Source organism: Rousettus aegyptiacus, unplaced genomic scaffold (genome assembly GCF_014176215.1).
Source record: "Rousettus aegyptiacus isolate mRouAeg1 unplaced genomic scaffold, mRouAeg1.p scaffold_m13_p_7, whole genome shotgun sequence".
Taxonomy (NCBI): Eukaryota; Metazoa; Chordata; class Mammalia; order Chiroptera; family Pteropodidae; genus Rousettus; species Rousettus aegyptiacus.
Genome location: NW_023416310.1, coordinates 28,212,418 through 28,227,728, shown reverse-complemented (window position 1 = coordinate 28,227,728; position 15,311 = coordinate 28,212,418). Strand labels below are relative to the sequence as shown.

Here is a 15,311-nt window from a genome sequence, read left to right as displayed (position 1 = left end):
ATAGAGACAAAGTAGATTAGTGGTTGTCTAGGGCTAAGGGGAAGGGGAAATGGGGAGTGACTTACGGGTAAAGAGTTTCATTTTGAGGTGATGGTTGCACAATTCTGTAAATTTACTAAAAAACATTGGGTTGTGCATCTTGAATGAATTGTATGGCTGGAAAAGGATTTTCTGCAGTAAGTGTTTACTCAATAAAGCTGTATTTTGAAGAATCCTAACTCTAACATGTTTCCAGTCTTATTTCTCATTCTTCCACTCATTTTCAACCAGTTTTACTTATGTTCTTTTTACCTGCAGTGCAGTTCTTTCTCTAGTTCTTCAAGACCAAATGCTATCCATTCTTCCAAATCCAGCTAAGCTTCTTCCCCTAACATAAAATGGAAAGAGTAAACTCTTCCCAGCCAAAAGTAAACTGTTCTCAACCTCTACCAGACTTTGTGTCTCTAGGCACATTACATTATGTATTGCAACATAGAGAGGTTCCATGTTAACTGAAAGCTAGTCAATATTTGTCAGCCATATATAGTCAAATATTACTCTAGAAAGTCCTTTAATTGTCTGAACAGTAGTTCTCTCTTTACGTTCAATTCACCAACTTTTCCCAAGCTTAGAACAGATCTCTGTCCTGTTGAGTGCTAGTTGAAGAAATTGTCTCGGATTTATAGGGTGTTACATGAAATTTAAAAAAAGGATAATAAAGCCCGTCAAATAACACAGGTTTACATATATGATGATTGACTCCAACCTTCTTCCAGCCCCAGTTTTCAATAGAAATAAGCTAAAGCTCTTACCTTGTGTAGGTGAGGGATAGGGAGAAATGACATTAATGATAGAGGGGTTGGTTTATGAACTGACTTGTCACTTGGTACTTTAATTCAGGAATAATTGGCTTATTTCTAATGAAAGAAAGTTATCAAAACAAATATTCTCCCCTTTTTCCATACTAGCTGGAAGAAACTGCATTTCATAATAACCCTGCAACTTAAAACAATTGAGTATTTGGACCCCACTTAACTGCATTGTGGTGGGGTTTTAGTCTACTTTCAGACTCATGTTCCCCACGGCTAATTGGTCACACTATGAAGAGGCAGACTGAAACCAAAACCTACTAAGAGAATGGCAGAATTATGTCTTTCAACTTTTACACTCTAAGATGTGTACTTAATAAATAAGAATGGTAGGTAAAAATCACTGAATCTTTTGAAAAATTGTTTTCATTCTCAAATCCACCAAATAAAGAGTTGATTTATTTAAATAAAATGTACCGTAAGAAGAACCAGTTGAATAAATGATGCTCCCTCCAGACAATGGAATACTATTACAACTTAAGGGAAAACAGCAAAACTGGGTTTATAACATGATGCTTAGAGTTTCGTTTTGAAAGATATATACATATATGTGTGCGTATATGCAAATATGCATGTCATTCTAAACAAATGTGTATTTGTATATGTATAAAATATTCCTGGAAAGATATGTAATACGTGGTAATAGTAATTGCTTTTAGGAAAAGGAACCAGCAGTGATAAGGGCAGGAGGAAGATGTAGATTCTGCTTCAAATGTTCTTCCGTATTGTTGGGCTTTTTACTGTGGGCATATATTACCCTTCCAATTGAAAACTATTTACGTCTTCTTACCAATTAATTATAAATAGTTTATGGTAAGTAATTATGTCAATTCGAGATGCTTATTTTAGATGAACAGAACATATATGTATAGTATTAATTTGTGCTTCTGTTTGATTCTCCAGCAGCTAAGACAGGTACCACTAATGATTTACACATTTATATTTTACAGACTTACATCTATTTGGGAGAATAGTCTCCAGATCACTACAATTTCTAGTTTCATAGGAACATGGCTTGGAGCCTTTCCTATTCCTCTCGATTGGGAAAGACCGTGGCAGGTTGGTTTCATATACTTAAAACTACTAAATCAATGTTTGTACAATAATAAAACTAATGAAGTTATAATGTGAAACTGACATATACGTTTAGTTTTGTTGTTAATTAAGTGAGGATGCCCGTTTCCTCTGTCACTGTGATCTAGGCGATTTCTTATTGGGGCCTGTCTCCGTGCCATAGGTATCCACATCAGCCTGGTTCTATCTCTAGCATTATTTTTTCTACATGTATAGATAAATGAACAAGCTTAGTTTGTGGATATGTATAGTTTTTTAAAAATTGGTGAGAAGTTGCAGGAATTCTTTATTTTTAACTTTGATATTCATTGTCTTTGTGGTTTTAGATTCGTATTTTTGTTAAGTTGATTCATGGCCAGATTGAATGTTGATGTTGACATATTTTTTAAAAACATGTAGCAAAATAGGCTTTTAAAAGAGGGCATGTGACATATCAGTGCAAACTAATAAACATCACAATAGAATATAGCTAATAAGCTAGGTAAAGCACTAGGAGATAAGTGTTCTTTTTCATTTCACAGTTGAGGAAACTGGTACCAAAAAGATAAGTAATATTTTTAACGCCACTGGAAATATATTTTTGTCTTAATTTTTAATGGCTTAGTATTATACCATTATGTAGTTATTCCAAAATTTAATAAATTCACTATTGATCATTTAGATTGCCATCATTTTACTATTATAAACAGTGCTATCATAAACATCTTCGCATCTGTATCTTCACAAATTTTTTCTAATTATTTTCTTAAGATAATTTCCCCCAAATGGAATTGCGATATTAAAAATAAATAGACTTTTTTTAACATTAACAGAATTTTTTTCTGATTGCAAAACTGTACATTTATTAAATTATCAAATATCCTACCATCCAACAGCAATTCCCATTTGTATTTTGATAATTTTTACAACTCTCTCTCCATGTCTATAACTATTCATAATATATATGTTATTTTTAACCTGCTTTTTTTCCAACAGTATATTATGGAGCTCATTCCATGTCAGTGAAAATTTACATATATGTAATATTCCATTATTTGGATAAAATCATATACCAATTTCTTGTGAATGGACATTTAGATCGTTTACAGTTTTCATTATTATTATTAATTATGGTTGTTATCATACTTAAACATACATCATTATACATTGCCCAGTTTTCTCTTTAGTGTAAATTTCTAGGTAATGAATGGCTGGGTTAAATCTTTGATACATATCTCACTTTCCAAATGCCCTTGAGGGATTTAGATTGTATGCCTTGCACTTAACTGCCTACCTTTAAGTCTGTTCTCTGTGCTATTAGATGTTGCGTCTTCCCCAGACAAATTTTTTTACATTCAATAAGTCTGGAGGGTTTGCCATTCCATTTATTGGTTCTTCATCTATTATATGTTATTAAAAAATCCTGGAGGTTTGGAATGTGTGGTATCACTTATAACCCTTCCCAGGGTTTTAGTACTAATAAAGGTTTACTTTACTATTTCCTTGGCTATCTCAGTGATCATTGGGAGATGGGGATTCATTTGTATTCAAGTTACTATCTGATAGAACTTCATTTCATTCAAAAGTGTCAGTGATTTCTAAGTTGAGGGGCAATCAAAATCATTGAAAAGTATACATAGGGAACTGTGTTTTAATCTGTAGTAGGTTCATTTCTTTCAAATACATGCAATTAAATCTAAATAGAAACTATCGATATATAAAACACCGTGGACCATCAGGTTTAATGAGTTGGTAAGGTAAGGTGTAATTAACATGTCAGTTTGCATATAGATGGAATATTTTAGAATGTAAAAGTTTGCTATCTGACACTCGTTTAAATCTTCTGTTTACAAGGCTTTGCAGAAGTAGAAACTGAATTATGAGGAAATACACCTTTGTAAAATCTGGGTTTATGTTTGTTAGAAAATATATATGTTAATTATTTATAATCCAGTTAGTCATTTTGGATTGTTCAGGCTTTTAGCTACTGCCTCATTTTTCAACTTCAGTGCAGGTGAGTTGGATCCAAATTGAAGGAATCAGACTTAAAATTAATATGAAGCTTCCATTTGAATTAGTGACCTTTTAAAAAGATTTCCTAGCTAGCTAATTTAAATACATAACAAGTGTTAGTTTTCCTTAAGAATGTTTAATTTGACTGGAATATCACCGGTTGTTTAATTATCTTTACTGTTGGGTTGTTTTTAGAGTATTCCAAGTTAATGATCCACTTTTAAAATTATGATACATAGTGTTGGTGGAATGGTAGAATTTAATATCTTCTTTTGTTCACATAATAATCACCTGCCCCTGTCCCTTTTAGAAATTATTGACTGGAGAAATGATGAGGTTTCATTTTTTTCTTTCATTTTTTATTTTAAGTAAACAAGGATTTTTGTTTTGTTTTGTTCTTAAGTCTAACTACACAGAATAAGTACTCAGTGTGACCATGTTGCTGACAGAACCTGCCAGCAAAACAGTAAACCAGATAAAATATGGCATTACCTCAAAATGGAGATTTTTCTAGAATGTCTTCATAAGAAAACACTACTGTATATACTATATCATCTAAAATATGACATATTAAAAAGATTTTAGTTCTCTGTTCCTTGTAGCCCAATATAAATTTGATACATTTGTGGTAAAGCAAATTTCTGGATTGTGATCAGATATTATTTGTATTCCAGTCAGAAAAACAAGAGTATCTGGTTAAGCAATTATACCTTCTTTAGAAATACACACAACCCACAAAAACTTTTACATGTCTTAGTTCAGTTTTCTCTACTTTGAACTCATATCTGACTTTGTATAACATTCCAGAGGGAAAACATAAGATTATCATGATGCGAGCAATTTCTAGCATATTTATATTTTTAAAATTATTTATTGCTACTGGACTGGAAAAAGGTCCATTGGAAATATGTAATCTCAATGAAAAAAATTTTTACTTATATGAATTTAATTTTAATGATGGTGATGAGAGATACTAGGCATCTTTAGAGTTGAAGGAAGCCTTCCCTTTGTAGAGGGCAGCAAGATTTGATTAAAGAGAATATAGTATAGAGGCTACTGCTACATTGTTGATCTTTTGTTTTCTTAAAAAAATATTTGAAAATCAACTCCTTTCCATCCTTAATTATTGGCCTTTTTTAGCAAGAAAATAAACATCTGAATTGCCCATGACCCAAACAGCCTTCTTTACTCCCAGAGAAATCTTAAAGTTTCTAACAGAATAAATATTTCAACTGAAGAAAACCTTTGTACATTATAATTTTATGCTTTCTCTGCTGTAACTAATAGCTAATCAGTAAGTTTTAAGTTCTTACTGTGTACAAAGCATATATTCTATGTAAGTACAACAGATATTTAACTACGACACAGGACTGGAATTTATTTGATAACTATTTTGATTCAAATTGTGATTTAGATTGATTCAGATTTAATATGCTCTAAATATTTTGTAGTTATGAGCTTTTCATCTGGAAAAGTCTTAATTTTTTCCTTTATCAAAAGTGGGCTAGTATTCCATTTCATATTTTAAAAAACTAATGGGAAGTTAAGAACTGTTCTTTATTCTGAGCAAAAGAAATTTGCTATGAAGTTTTAAACTCACATATTTCATGAATAAGTAGACAGATAACACCAAAATTAAAAACTCAGGCATCAGATTACAGGGTTCAGATCCTGACGCCGCCTCATGCTAGCGAGGATTAAATAACATAATCCCAAAGTACTTAGTTCAGAACCTGATAGATAGTTACTACTTAATTAACGTGACAGGCATTTGTGACCTATAAAAGTAGTGTAATGACTGTTTTAGCACTACCAAAAAAAAATGTGTATTCCATTATTTGAATTCCCAAAATGTTAGAGAATGTGTTGTCTTAGTTTATTGTTTTCTTCATTCTTCCCAGCAGTCCTTCAGTTGGTAGATTGTTAATTCATCTTTTTGTTTTTCTGGTATTTAAGTTTTTAGAGTATTTGGATTTCACATAATTTTTCATCCTGACATTTCAGATGGCAATAGGAAGAAAATGTAACATTTAGCTATCTCTTCATTATGTACAAAGCATGGGTCTTGGCACTGTCACACAAGTAACTTAATCCTGACAACCGTGGTGCAAGGTAGGTTTCATTCCCATTTTACACATAGGAAAGTCAAAGTGTGGGGAGAGGAGTACACAACTCGCTCAACATGACTTGGCTGAGAAGAGGAAGACTTACTATAGGATCCAGACCAGACCCCTCAGGACACCACGATTTTCCTCATTGCTGGAGACTGAAACATAGCTTTTCTTTTTAAAAAACAGCCATAGCTTCGATCTCTTTGGAAAAACTTTCGTTGGTATTACATTGCATTTCTTTCCCTACATAAGAATTTCATTTAAATGCCAGTACCTCTCTGGTGGTATATGTATTTTAGACCATAAAATTTAATACATTTGCAGGAGAGCTTTTAAAGCTAATATGCAAAGCTTTTGTGCCTAGAAAACCCACAAATGCCTTTAAACTTTGAGCTTCAATGCTACTATCTCCAAAATGGAATTGAACCAGATAATCTAATCTCTTCGGAGCATACTTGTTTCTTTAAAACCAAAATTAATTGTTTTTAAAACAATTTAAAATTCTTTAAAAACATTTGTCCTGATTCCCACCAGATATCAGATAAACGAGGCATTGTTAGATTTAAAAATCCTTTTTGTTTTCTCTGGTTTTATTAGGTTAAAATTTTAATATTTGGGAAACATAGTCATTTTCTAAAGCCACAAATGCCACACACAGATAATGCTTCCATAAATTGAAGCTAGAGATCATAAGGATTATAACTAAATGAATTACTACAAATAATGCTAGAGCGATGGATAGAACTAAGATTATGGATTTAATTATTGAAGAATTGCCTGTTTTTAGGTTAACTGATGTTTCTGTTACCAAAGGTATTATACAGTTTTAGACAGACCAAAATAAATTCAAATGAATGTGATTTATATGTTCCAAACATGTAAAAAACTATTATACTTAACTGACAGAAAATGGTTTTGGATTTAAAAGGTGGGTTCATTGTAGGGTAATCATGTTGATAGAGTTCTATTAGTAGGACTTTCAATGTGAGAGAGAATAGTGCTGAATAGGTTAACTCATTGACGTCATCTTAGCAAGGACCATTTAGCATCACTTTGACAAGAAGTTCCAGACTAGAGACTACACACCTCACCACAACTAGCTCTTCCCAAGTCTGTGCTTAGGCATAGGAGAGTGGTAGAGTATACACATATCAGTGCAGATTTATAGTTAGAGAAATGTGCCCAGATGAGTAGATAATCTGTACATGTATTTATTCCTACAGCAGACAATAGCATTTGCTTTAAGAACATCTGGGAAAACACATAACTTAAAATGATGCAGAGGAAAATAAAATGGTCATTTAAAAAAAGTAGAAATGTCATCAGGCTTAGAAAGATGAATTCTGTCTGTTGTACAAATGCAAATTTGTGATAAGCACAGTAAACAAATACATTAAAAAGTAGCTTGTGAGGAATTTAGAACTGGCTTCCTGGTTTTTGTCTTTTTTATCTGAAAGAGCTAGTAATCCTAATGGTTTTTGGGTTGTTCTGAGTGTTTTGGGGTGTTCTGATCTACAGAAAAGTCAGTTCCCCCTTGATATCTGTGATGGCATATATCCTCCAGAAATTATATTGTAACACACATTTTTAAGAATCTGTTATTCACATATATCCAGAATTAAATAATCTTAGCTTGTACCTTAACTGCTTATTTTGTAGAAACTCAATAAATAGTTGTGGATGGAGTCATTCATATGAGACTCCTAAAAATGACACAAATGTCTACCAGTGGTTAGTTTAGAACCAATTTCTATATTTATGGTTCTGAAATTTTATGAAAATAACACCTAGAAGCAATTGCCCTTCTATTTCTGAGTTAAAGCTGCATATGGTTAAAACAATGTAGTGTGTTATCTCTTGTAAGCTTTATACTCCCCAGACATTTCACGTAAAGAATAGCATGTATTAAAGGGAATAGTTCCTACAGCACAGTATAACGTTGCTCGTGAACTATTTTATTTGTTCTAAACTGTTTTTTTTTATAACCTAGCAGTATCAGTTACCTAGGAAATATATCAGCCATCTTATAAGTTTAATTTGTTTAAGTTAGAACATGTAGTATACAAAATATTGATGCATGGTACTTTACAGCTTTTGTGACAATTTAAAAATATTACTTCATTAATATAGTAACCCCATGTTTGTAGAGGTGATATTATTCCTATTTTGCACATTGGGAAACTGAGGCTCAGGTGTTAAGTGAGCTGGCCAGGGTTATATGGCCAGTAGTAAGTAGCTGATATGACCCCACAAACTCAGATCATTCTCATTCCACTATCCCATGCTGCTTCCCAGAAAAGCAAAGTAAAGCTCCCAAGTAAAATGTACAGTATTTTTTAAAGTAGTCTAATGTCTTAATATAATTATTTTAAAAATTTTGTTGACTATTTTTAACTAATTTCAAAAGGGATCATAATTATCTAATTTCAAATACCTAATCATCATTTTAGGAAATCTGCAGCAGCTTATAAACTGCCATAGTGACCTACCAAACTATCTGTTATATGGAGGATCAAAAACTTGTGAACATCATTTTAATGACATTACATTAAAAAATCTATTTGTACTTTATATTAAAGGAACCTACATAATGTGCATATTGTAATTAAGTAAAGTGTATTTAAACTATTTACTTTTCAAATCACAACAAATGCCATCTACATCATTGAACATGATCCTTAAAATTCTGAAACCAAAATTTAAATGGTCACAGTATTTCTTTGGCCACCTAGAACAGTTAATAAAAATACTTAAGAGTGATGGGCTTCTTACCCAGAAGTCCACAGATGGGCTTCAGGTCTGTGAACCCCTGAAATATATATATATGGATTGTGTTTGACAAGAAGAAAACATAAATTTTGTTAGATGTTTTTTAAGACTATTTTTAAAGTACTTAAAATTTGGGCAGAACATTTTTTTAACAGGAGCAGCTTTAGAGATGGTGTATTTGGGGAATGATGATGTTCTACATTGTAATAACTTATTTCATATGTGCCTATTAGGAATATGAACTAAAAGATTATCATCAGGTATATCTCATGTAGTAGTCACCTGTATTATGTGCCACATACTGTTATAGATATGGTTGTAAGTACTGTATTTATCTTATTTAATCATTACTGCATTTTAACCATTTTAGCAATTCTAGGAGGTGAGTTTTATGATGATCCTCATTTTGTAGATAAGAAACCAAGGCACAGAAAGGTTAGATAACTTGTCCAAGGCCACATTTTGAACAAATGGCAGAGCTGAGACTCAAATACAGTCTAATATGAAAATCAGTGTTCTTAATCATTATTCTGTACTATTTAGAATACGTTTTGAAAAATAAACATTACATAGATATATTAATACATTTTCCTTTCCTAAAATGTAAGCAGAGTTCTATAGTAATGTCTGATCAGAAGAGAGCAGTATGGTCTTCAGGTAGAAATAAGCTTGTAAAATTTTTAAATGTCTTTCAACCAGAAATAATGTCAGTTTGTTTAAGAGAAAACACAGTTGTATCTATTTTATTTACTAGCAGTTTGTATCTATTTTATTTACTAGCAATTTTTTTTAGGTAATTAATGAAATTGTTTTATTTCTGATATAATAATTTATTTCTGGTTACCATGTACCCAGAACCTATGATATTGGGCCTTTGTTAATGTTGTTTTAAGAGAACGCTGACTTGTTTTAAGTGAAAAAATATAAGGAGTCATTTGATTTAGAGGAAGGTTAATAGTACTATGCTAAGCAAGTACTTTCTTCATGATATAGCTGTTCATTTTTTCAAATGTGTTTTAACAGTAATTTTAACAATTTTACCTACTTGTATTATTGTTAACAGGTTTTTTCCTTGTATGATTTAAATTTTTTTTTAATCTTTAAAAAATCTTAGTAAAAAGAAGACAGTCATTTCGATGACACTTGTGAATCATTTGCTTTACATGAATGTCTTTGAGTTTTCTATTTTCCTTAAAAACGATAATTCTAAATAGCCAAATCAGATTACTGTAATTTGGAGAAATGTGTAGAGTGATGCAGTTGAATTGTCTGTTCAATAGATGATACCATGTGAGTTTTTAAAAACCCATTTAGGCATGAAGAATGTTAAAAACATTTCTTGAATGTGAGACTATATAGTTTTAAATGCAAACTTTAAGATCTAATGATGAAAATACATGATAAAGCTAGGTTTGGCAAGTCAATACGACATGTTGCCATAGGGTAGTTTTAAAATGTTTAAAGCAATGATAAGGTTATTAAGAAATTGCTTGGGGAAAGGTAATCAGTGAGCAACCTCCCTCAATTTCCTTCAACTGTACCTTTTGCCATTCCCTCTCTTTGGTCTACAAAAATCTGGAAAGTTAGCCTTTGTATAAAGAAATTCTCTATGTTATGAGTAAGGACTACTTATTTTAGGAAAGTTGAGCAGGAAAAGCCTAATCTATCACTAGGAAACCATCTCAAAGCCAGTCCAACATTTTAATTTACTGATGGCATGAATATCTTGAGATAATAGCAAGTGTTCCAAGCCTTAACCCTTCATTAGATATGTTTTTAACCAATATCTATTTCAGTTTTGGCATTCCACTGGAGGTGAAATATAGTAGCTGTTTAAGGAATATGTGTGTGAATATATGTGTGTATTTAGAAACAAAGAGCCATACTGAAATTACGAAGTGATTAAAATAGAATTTAGTAACCCAAGTTAAAATTTGGCTAGGATTCACGAGAGATTGTTCTCCTCCTTACACTTTTTGACAGTGTGCTTTTTAACGAAGTACAGATGCTCACACTTGACCAGTGGTGAGCAGATTCACAGTATGAGAAACAGGAGAGTATTATCCCAAATGTTAAATAAAAACTATTAAGGTAAAAATTTCAATGCTTTACATAGATAGTAAACTATGCATATTATTTTATTTGTAATCCCACATGTTAAGATGGGACACTGTTAAAGTAACAATCACTTAAAAAACAACCAACAAACCAGTATTTAATTTGTTACTTAAAATTAATAATTAAAAATCAAATGGAAGCAATGTCTAAAGAATTCACAATAAAAACTATTAATTCAGGCTCTTATTGGAAATATAATCATTCAAAATGGGCTAACCTAAAATATACCTTTAGAGATAGAATAAGGTTATAAGTTAGCAAAGTGTTAAATAAGATTTCAAGGAGCCTGTAAAATTACTTTTAAGAACTTAAGAACTGATTATATGCAAAAAAATATTAACTGTAAATTTAAGTTCACACATGGCCTTATTTGAAGCAGTGTATTTGTATTCACTAGTGAAATTCATATCAGTAAGATAATTTTGAAGTATTTTTTCCCAGATTTTCACTATTTTGAACTAGTTGTTCCAGTTACTAGTCCGAATTTCTTATGAAATCTAAGCCTTTAATGAAGACATGCTTCTGAAAAATAAGGCAATTTTCTACAATCTGCTTATGAATAGAAAAGAAGTCTTTGGTTTTTAGTTAAAGCGGCAGAAAGGATTTTGCAAAAAGAAAAACTAAAGAACCAAAGCAATGAAAAGGCTCTTAGCAACGGGAAACCCCAAACCCTACCAAGGTCAGTAGAGTACCTAAGGCACCTCAGGTTCAAAAGACACAATCAAATCATCTTCGCGTAAAGTTCTGATCATCTATATACAAGATTTTTATCACCTTGAGAATGTGAAGCTGAAAAGGTAATGTCTAAACATGGTTATTATGAATAAGAAGAATCATTAGAGTTCACAAATGGGAAATATTAGGGATCATCTGTTCTACCTCCCATATGTATAGATGAGGAAAATGAGGCCCAGTCATGAAAGAAGGGGACACCAGAGCTGTGTTTCCAGATTTTTAGTCCATTTCTCTTAGGGTAGAACAAATTCTAGGTTTTAACTTCCATTGGGCTAGTAAACCAAGTGTAAGAGTTTCAGAGATGTGAATTTGAGGGGGGGGGGGAAATTCCCATTAAATCCCCATAGGCAAGTTGGAAATGTATAATACTTTAATGTCTTAATTCCTTTATACCAAGTGTTGGGCAATTTAGCTAATGTACTAACTGATTTATACAATTCCTTTCAATTCTGTCTAAAAATAGTAGAACAAAATTAAATGAGAAAGTTACGTAAGATTCCTTTTGAGCCTACATAAGGCCGTGGTATTTAATGTGACTCGCCCCTTTTTGGGAGAAGAGGACCATCTTACTGTTTGGTTCAGAGAAAAAAAGCTCCTGACTAGTTACCCAGTAGGCTCTCCACTCTTCATGGGAAAGGCGATGCTTATATTTTTAAAAATCTCTACAAAGCTCACGTACAAGACAGTACATCCTAGATTTGTGAATGATATGAGCATTTAAGGCTGTCATTTTCAAGTATAAAAGTTTAGTGTTCCGTTACCCAACCTGTGCAATAGACGTAGCTATAGCTATAAGCCCACGCCACGGAAATTAATAGCTCACCAAAAGCATAAGTCATAATTTAGGCAACAGCAAATTTTAATGTAGGAAAGGCTGGGAAAAAAATCTATGGGTTAGATTATGCTTCTCTGAACTACATTAGTTTGTTCACACTGAAACTTTTCTAACACTATTGTCTGTTGCACGGGGCGTTTGGAATAAGGCAGATCCAGCAAACCAAACAAGGAAGCTTAATTAGGTAACAGAACTAGTAATGAAGGTGGTTCACCTCGAACACAGTTCTATGGCCTCTTCCCCCAGAGAAAAATTAGAAATGGCTCTAGTATACCAAATAAGCTTCACAGATCAACATGTAAAAATTTTTAAAGCAGGGTCTTTCACATAGGCCCTGCTTATGGCTGAAATAAATTATTATTTACTTCTGGCTTGATGTAATGCTTATGGATGAAATAAATTATTCTTTACTTCTGGCTTGATGTAATGTGAAATGTAATGTGACTGGGAAAAAATGGTTATTTTGTTTACTTTACACTTTAGGTGTTTGACTTAAGTTCTATAATTTCTACTATGGTTTCAATTTCTATCTGAAAGGTGACATCAGTTTTATAATGGAAGCGGTTGCTTTGCTATAAATTCCATGTAACATGCTTGAATTGTAGGCCTTTCTCTTTAACACACTTAAAGTTTCTTGTGGTTTGGTCAGCATACACACTTCTCATTTCATTTGATATACAAGCCAAGGTGGAAATTCAGAAACAAAATTACCAACTAGTTCAGAGAGCTAAATTGAATCCAAGATTATAGCAAAGTCTGACCCAAAATTTTAATTTGTAATTTTAGCATGTCTCTCATGCAGTTTGGGGAGCATCAAACTAAATCTACAGTCAGAAGCCTTGTTACAGTTGAATGCACATTAACTAAAACGTGTACATTTTTAGTGTTCATGATAAATGCAGTTATGACCTTATTACACTTTTGGCATTCTTTAAGAAAGCACATTAAGCTTTAATATAGAAATATTTAGGTTACACTTGTGCTCAAGTAATAAAACATTTGTTCTTTTTTGACCTCATACATTCTCTCCTCAGGCATGGCCCATCTCCTGTACGCTTGGAGCAACCTTTGGCTACGTGGCTGGCCTTGTTATCTCACCACTCTGGATATACTGGAATAGAAAGCAACTTACATATAAGAACAATTAATTGGAACAAAGGGAGAAGATATTTGTGCAGATTCCATAAAGACTGTGCAGAAATGTGTATGTGGTCTAAGCCAAGCAGTTCCATTTACAGCACTGATTTTTTTTATGTAGTTACAACATGATGCGATTGTAGCTTTTTAAACTATGAAACCCCTGAGAGATTGTACCTTCTAGTTGAAATAAAGTATTTATAATGGATTGTGGCTTCAGATGCTGTTTGCTGCTTCTTGGACCTTTAAGAAACATTCTTAATGAACCTTATAGTTCTGAGGACAGGGTTGTTTTTTTCTTTCAAGTTTTAAACTGCTTTAGTATAAGAGGTCTGGGTATAGCTGTAGCATTTCATATGCTTTCTGAGAGCGAAATGGACAGTTTCCTTGGCCACTGAAGATGTCTCTCACGTAATCAAACAACAGTTTATACATCTTGATCCTATTCTTTTTTTTACTGTGTGTTTCTTTGGAGTTAAAATGGCTATGATAGCCTCATCAAAAACAGTCTTCAATCCCTTCTGGGTTAAAGCTGAACATTCCACATAGCAGCACGCTCCTATCTGGGAGGAAGAAAAAAAAATCACAAATATATAAAACCTTTTTTACACAATTGGTTTGACACAAAGACACCATTACAAGAAAATTATAAAGTATAGCTATGCAAAAAGAATTAAATCATCATAATACCCAGAGATAGCTAACTATTAAAAAAACTAGTATAATTAGCTTTCCAGACTTCTTCTATGTCAAATTCATTCATCAAATACTGGGTACCTATTATATGCCAAGCACTGTTTCAGGTGCTGGGGATAATATCAATGAACTGAACACTCGAGCAAAGTCCCTGCTGTGTGATGCTTACATTTGCTTAAGTTCTCCTAGGGGAGGGACAGATGAAGGACTATAGAGCAGACGGTGGCACATGCCCTGGAGAAAAAGCAAAGTGAGGGAGATGGGGAATGCAGAGGAGGGTGTTGGTGGTGGTCAAGGAAAGCTCAACGAGGTGACATTTGAGCAGTGAGGGTTACCTAGAGGAAGAATTTCAAGGCAGACAGAGCCATAGATGCAGGAGCTTGCTTGGACCATTTAGGGAAGGGTAAAGGAGCCAGAGTGGCAGGAGAGAGAACGGGGCAGGGGTGGTAAGAGATGAGTGTAGTGAGGGACCCTCGAGGCCACTCTAAGGACTTGGGCTTCTACTAAGCACTCATTTGCCAAATGAGAGAATACAGCAAGGAACAAAAGTAAGTCTACCAATCATGCTTACACTTTAGAGGGAGAAGACCATGAACTATAGAGGTAGAATATCAGAAGGTAATAAGTGGTTTGGAGAAAAAAGGAGAAGCAAGATAAGTAAAGAGTGAAGACAAGATCAGGCAAGGTCTCATTGAGAAAGTGATATTTGAGCAGAGATCCGAAAGGAATGAAAAAATGAATGGTCCACATGGAAGAACATTCCAGGCAGAGGGAGCAGCAAAAGCACAAAGCTCTGAGGTAGAAGACGGGAGAATAGCAAGGAGGCCGTGACCCTGAGTGAGTGAGGCAGAAACGCAGCAGGAGCCGTGGTGAGGGCTCTGGCCTTTACTCCGAGTGAGCTGGGAGCTGCCGGATGATTCTGGGCAGAGCAGTGACCTGATGGAGCTTTTATTTTAAAAGACTCACTTGATATGTTGTGTTGAGCACAGATTAACA

General features: G+C 33.3%; 2 protein-coding genes across 3 annotated transcripts in view; one reads left to right on the top strand and one right to left on the bottom strand.

The window, feature by feature from the left end:
* Positions 1 to 13,827, top strand: part of PIGF (phosphatidylinositol glycan anchor biosynthesis class F) — a 28,263-nt gene extending 14,436 nt beyond the window's left edge. For both annotated transcript variants that reach the window (XM_016142200.2, XM_016142201.2), the window contains 2 exons: positions 1,799 to 1,907; positions 13,517 to 13,827. In XM_016142200.2, the coding sequence (XP_015997686.2) occupies positions 1,799 to 1,907; positions 13,517 to 13,630 (223 nt within the window). In that variant the 3' untranslated portion in view covers positions 13,631 to 13,827. The remainder of the gene's footprint in view (positions 1 to 1,798; positions 1,908 to 13,516) is intronic.
* Positions 10,902 to 15,311, bottom strand: part of RHOQ (ras homolog family member Q) — a 37,176-nt gene continuing 32,766 nt past the window's right edge. Inside the window, exon 5 of the mRNA XM_016142202.2 lies at positions 10,902 to 14,182. Coding sequence (XP_015997688.1) covers positions 14,027 to 14,182 — 156 coding nt within the window. The 3' untranslated portion in view covers positions 10,902 to 14,026. The remainder of the gene's footprint in view (positions 14,183 to 15,311) is intronic.